At 44.5% G+C, this 5,664-nt stretch overlaps 1 protein-coding gene across 1 annotated transcript in view; it reads right to left on the reverse strand.

Annotated features, from left to right (window-relative positions):
* Abcc5 (ATP binding cassette subfamily C member 5) overlaps positions 1–5,664 on the reverse strand; it is an 88,760-nt gene that overhangs the window by 19,940 nt on the left and 63,156 nt on the right. The window contains exons 22-24 of the mRNA XM_013354392.1: positions 5,483–5,611; positions 2,806–2,992; positions 1,392–1,481 (exon numbers count right to left, since the gene is read on the reverse strand). Coding sequence (XP_013209846.1) covers positions 1,392–1,481; positions 2,806–2,992; positions 5,483–5,611 — 406 coding nt within the window. The remainder of the gene's footprint in view (positions 1–1,391; positions 1,482–2,805; positions 2,993–5,482; positions 5,612–5,664) is intronic.

Raw genomic sequence — 5,664 nt, forward strand, 5'->3', positions numbered from 1 at the left:
CAGGTATAATGGTATAAGCCCACACTTGGGAGGCTAAGGCATGAGCATCATGGCTTCAGGCTAGCCTGAGCCACACAGGAAGACCCTATATCAAAAGAATAGTAAGTAAACAATATCTTCTGATAACTAATGAAGTTCCTTACAACAGTGAAGATACACATCACTGCTAGAACATGAAGTTTTCAAGTAAAAGAGTTCTTCAAAACTGCCTGCACATTAGTTATTTAGAACGTGAAATGCTTTCTTCACCAAGAGCAACGGTATAAATGCTGTGGTTCTCAGGGCGGTTTACAAAATTGGGGATCTTGAAAAAGGAGCAAATCCTAAAAATCCTCACTAGCACCTACAATGCCTCTTTTTACATAAATTACATTCAGAGTTGCAGGAAAGACACCAGCAAGATACAAAACGCAAAACCAAGAGGAAGAACCAGCATTCTCGGTAACAGCCAAACATACTAGTTCCTAAACAGATGAGAATTCACTATTCAGCTTCACAGCCACAGAGCCTGGTTCCAATCTCAAACCAAGGACATTCATCTCCAGAGATGAGACCCATTCCAATCTCTGCCAAAGGCTCAGCAAGGGACCCTGGTGGCCATCCTTGGCCAAGGACAACTAGGCCAGACTAAGAAGTAAGATGATGTATAGTGTGCACTTCAGAAACAGGGCCCTGAGGCCCCAGAACTGAAACTGACCTGAGTACCACCTCCCCAAGGACCAGTCCCGATGGATATATCTACAAAACACCCCCACCTAAGGGACACTGTGGAAGAGAGGGCAGAAACTGTAAGAGCCAGAGGATCAGGGACTTTGCTGTAAGACTGTGTCTCCCAGAAATATCAGAAGCCATGCCCACAAAGTCTCACCAACATGACTCCCGAAACATGAACAAGGACACCAGTGAACATGCCAAACCGCACAGGGGAAAGCCCAGAAGCCTCCACCCTCCGAAGAACTAGAGGCAACGGAGGGAAGCTGGGAGTGCGACAGGTGGTCTTCCCCAGGGAAGAGCACGCCAATTGGCTTTCCAGTGAAAGACAGTCAGATATGAAGTACATTATATAACTCAACACCCTATATTTGGGAATATGTATGGATATACAAACATGTATATGCATAAAACTAAAACTGGTGAAAAAAGATACCATGAACTTGAGGGAGAGTGGGAAGGGCTATGTGGGGAAGCAGAGGGAATGAGAACAGAGAAATGCTGTAATTTATCAGTCTATTTGGGAACTTTTATGGAATTCCCTTTTCTATTCCAAACACACTGTTGAGACTACTAATCCTCTTAAGTAGAGGTGAGGCAGGGGGAGAACGTAAGGCTCCTCTTCACCCACCATCCATGAAGGAAGGAAAAAAAGCCAGAAGGGGCCTCCTCATCCTGACCTTTATGTAGTGGTTGATCCTCTCCACTGAAGTGAATCGGGCTTCTGTCTCGGATGCCAGTCTAACTGTAAACTGGAACAGTCCTGTTAACTGAAAATGGAAAACAAAAACCAAGAGAAAGTGTATTGGTACAGGTCAGGCAACAAGAGAGAACTTCCTACACCAGCAGGGCCGTGACACACAGAACAGCCAGAGCTCACATGTGCAGCGTGAGGTTTCAGGCCCAGGACTTTTCCTGCAGTTAATAACACATCATTACCCTCATCAAATACAGTGCTTAGTGCACACACTCTCGAAGCCAAAGGCCGTCTAGCCATCCATTTTCTTTCCAGTAACACAGGTCTGAAGCAATGTAACTTCTGAACCTCCTATGTGACCTCAGCCTGTTTGTGGCAACCAGAACAAATGGAAATTTCAACCTGTGAGCAACGACTGATGACACTATGAGGAAAGACAGTGCACAACCTGTGCCCCTCAGACTGCTGACTACAGGACACACGGGCGACACCAGGGCATCCATGAAGATACAGTTCTTTGAGCTCATTTGCCTCATTTTTCTCTTTACGATATGAAAAAGAAGCCAGAATCACACAAGAGTACAGTAGTGTAATAAAAACCCGTGCACCAAACTCTATCTTAGTAAACAACCGCCAGTGTCGCTCACGTACTTTGTCATTCCTCGGTTCCACCCCCAGACTACGTGAAGCAGAGTCCCCATATTCTACCACGGCATCTTTAAGTGTCTTCTAAAATAAAACAACTCTAAAAAATACAACTCCAATACCACTTTTAAAATTTAATAGAAATTACTTGTGTGCACTGATGTCAAAATATCTTTAAATAGTCAGTGTTCAAATTCTCAAATTTATCTTGAGCTATTTGAGGACCTTTAACCATCACTAGGGATGAGAAGGTCTGTGCCTGTAATACTGGGAACAGCAAAAGTCTAAACAGAGAGTAGATGTAAACAGCAAAAGGGGGATGGCATACACTCAGAAAACCAGAAGATGCCAGAGATAAGACAAAATCTCTTTTAAATGTTTCTTTATGAAGATAACATGTATCTCCCCCTCCCTTTTTTGAGGCAGGGTTCTATTTGTCCTGGAACTCGCTATGTAGACAAGGCTGGCCTAAAATCATAGCGATCAGCTCTTTCTGCCTACCAACTTCTGGGGTTGAAGGCATATAGTTCTGCCAGGCAATATGGCATACACCTTTTAACTCAGCACTCAAGAAACTGAGGCAGGTGGATCTCTGAGTTTGAGGCCAGAGCAGTCTGCAGAGTGAGTTCCAGGACGATCAAGACTACATAGAGAAACCCTATCTCAAAACAAACAAACACATGTATTTCATTAATATACATAGCAGATTGTTTTAATTCTCGATTCTATCCACTTCCAGCCCAGTCACTGACCTGCACGGCATAGGAGATGGCAAGGCCGGCGTAGGCTGGAGGAATCTTCCCATGCATGAGGACAATCATCAACCCAGTGGTGGTGATCAGGGCAATGCTGATGAGGTCCAGCCGCACTGCCAGCCACCTCATTGCGCAAGTGAACAAGAAAAAGGGAGCTTGGTTGTCATCCAGTAGCTCCTGATACCTGTGATGAAGAAAGAGAACAACAAAGGGGCAAATAAAATACCACATAATCTGATAAAATACCACCTTCAGTGGTGGCTTGACACTTCAGAGTGCAGGGCAAGTACTTTCTGGTCTTCAGCCAAAAGACTGACCTGCAAGTTTCAGAAACACAGGCCTCACAGAAGAGGACGTGGGTGTTCTAATGCTAGTTACCCTTTGAGAAACAATGAAACTCACTTTGAGGATGTTAGGGGGGCAAGTATGGGGTGCTGCCGTTAATCCCGGCATTTAGAAAGTGACAGCAGGTGGATCTCTGTGAGTTTGAGGTCAACCTAGTCTAAATAGGGAGTTCCAGACCAGAGAACATAATGAGACCAGGACTTAAAAAGTAAAAAAACTAGGGGCTGGAGAGATGGCTCAGTGGACTGCTCTTGCAGAGGAACTGGGTTTGGTTCTCAATACCCACAAGGCAGCTCACAACCATGTGTAACTACACATGATTCCAGAGGACCTGATGCCCTCTTCTGGCCTCCAAGGATTCCTGTACACACACTGAGTACATAAACTCATTCATTCAAACACACACACACACGGGGACACACACACGTGCACGCACACAGGCGTGCACATACACACACGCACACACATGCACACATGCACGGGCATGGACACACACACACACAAGAACATTAAAAGCACCAGCATACATGAAGGAAAACATCTACTCCATGAGAGGCATGGGCAGAGGCCAAGTCCAAATGCCTGTGCTGAACTTTAGAGAAATGCTTTAGGTCAGGGTTCATTTCGGTCATTTCCTCAAAACAAAAGGTTTCAAGAGCAGTCAGCAGAATAATCCAAGATCAGGAAAAGGAAACTCAGAGCGGCTGTAGGATCAATGCTGAGTCTGCGAACATGCTACTAACAGGAAATTGTTTCCCAAGGCTACAGAGCCAAGAAGCAGTGAGCTGAAGCCAGGCAGGAGGGAGACAGGCAGCATCCACCAAAAAGGGCACATGGCCCCACAATCACAAGGAGGCTCAGTTCCACGGGTAAGCAGAGCTCTAGAGAGGAAGTTCTGCTAGGCACATGTGTTTAGCTTTTAAAAAAAAAAATCACTTTTCTCCTTATAGTAAAATACAAAATCTTCAGAAAAAAATGCAATAAGAAAGAACAGAAAATGTAGAATTCCAGACATTAACATTGTATCACTCCACCCATGAAAACACTCGTACAGTTTATTATCTTAAATTAGGAAGGCTTTTTCTAAGTCATTCAGAGTAATTTTTCCTAATCTATTTTCCTCTACTATTTTCATGAAAAATGACTTAATTTTTAATAGGCAATATACACACAAGTACACGTGCGTGCACACACACACATACACACACACACACAAGACAGAGGGTTTTTTTTCACATGTCTGTGTTCAGAGTCTGGGCATGTGTGTACATGTGTGCACATATATGATGTGGGATTCCCCTCTGTATGCTGTGAATATCATTGGTTAATAAAGGAACTGCTTTGGGCATATAGCAGAGCTATAGGGGAACAGAGCTAGATGGGGGAAAACTAAACTGAATGCTGGGAGAAAGAAGGGCAGAGTCAGAGAAGCCATGTACCCCCGCAGGAGAGAGACGCCAGAACTTTACCCAGTAAGCCACAGCCACATGGCAATACATAGATTAATAGAAATGGGTAAATTAATACGTCTGAGTTAGCCAATAAGAAGCTAGAGCTAATGGGCCAAGCAGTGATTTAATTAATACAATTTCTGTGTGATTATTTTGGGGCTAAGCGACCAGGAACTAACTAGTGGCCTGTTCCAATACATGTATGTGCATATGTGCACGTGTGTGCACACGTGTGCCTGTGGAGGCTTGAGGAATCTTCCTTGATCATTCTTCCATCTTATTTACTGAGGCAGGGTCCCTCAATCAAACCTAGAGCGTGCTGACATGGCTAGTCAACCTCACAAGCTCACTCTGGGATCTTCTGTCTTAGCCTTTTAAGTGGCTGCTATCCCATGCCCATCTGTCAATTACATAGGTCCAAGGGATCTCAACCCAGTCCTTGTACTTGTATAGCAACTGCTAGACAAGCTATACATCCTCCTCAAGTTTTAAAAGAGTCATGACAAAAATGTCAGTCTTTTTCTTACCAACCTCTGGGTACCCAGCTCCTCTTTCCAAAGATAACTACTGTTACTTACATAACCTTTCAGAGATATCTAATTATACACACACACACACACACACACACACACATCCTAAAAGGCCAGCATGTCATACATCCACATTGGTTCTAGTCTGTGTTTCTGTCATCTCATTTTCTCAGAAAAGGTTTTACCAAGTGGCTGAGTTTTAATCAGAGACAGTTGGGTTATACCAATAATGCCTTTTGGGATGAGTTTTCTGATCCCAAGCTCTGGCCTTGAATGGCCTCTCACGGCAACTCTAACAGTTGAGATACCAGTTCCCCTTCAAAGCCTCCGGCCCCCACCAACACTAACCTGTGTAGAAATTCCTGCCCTTTGTTATAGGCGTGGATAGTGGCGAGGCCCTGTATGCTGGACGTGATGTGTGAGAGGAAAGGAGACTGTGTGATGTTGTCCAGGCGCTTCAGCTCACGAATCAGGACCCTGCAAGAGAACGGGTTCTGTGCCATGGCAGGAAATGAGCAACCACAGCCTCC

Source organism: Microtus ochrogaster, unplaced genomic scaffold, assembly GCF_000317375.1.
Source record: "Microtus ochrogaster isolate Prairie Vole_2 unplaced genomic scaffold, MicOch1.0 UNK43, whole genome shotgun sequence".
NCBI classification, from domain to species: Eukaryota; Metazoa; Chordata; class Mammalia; order Rodentia; family Cricetidae; genus Microtus; species Microtus ochrogaster.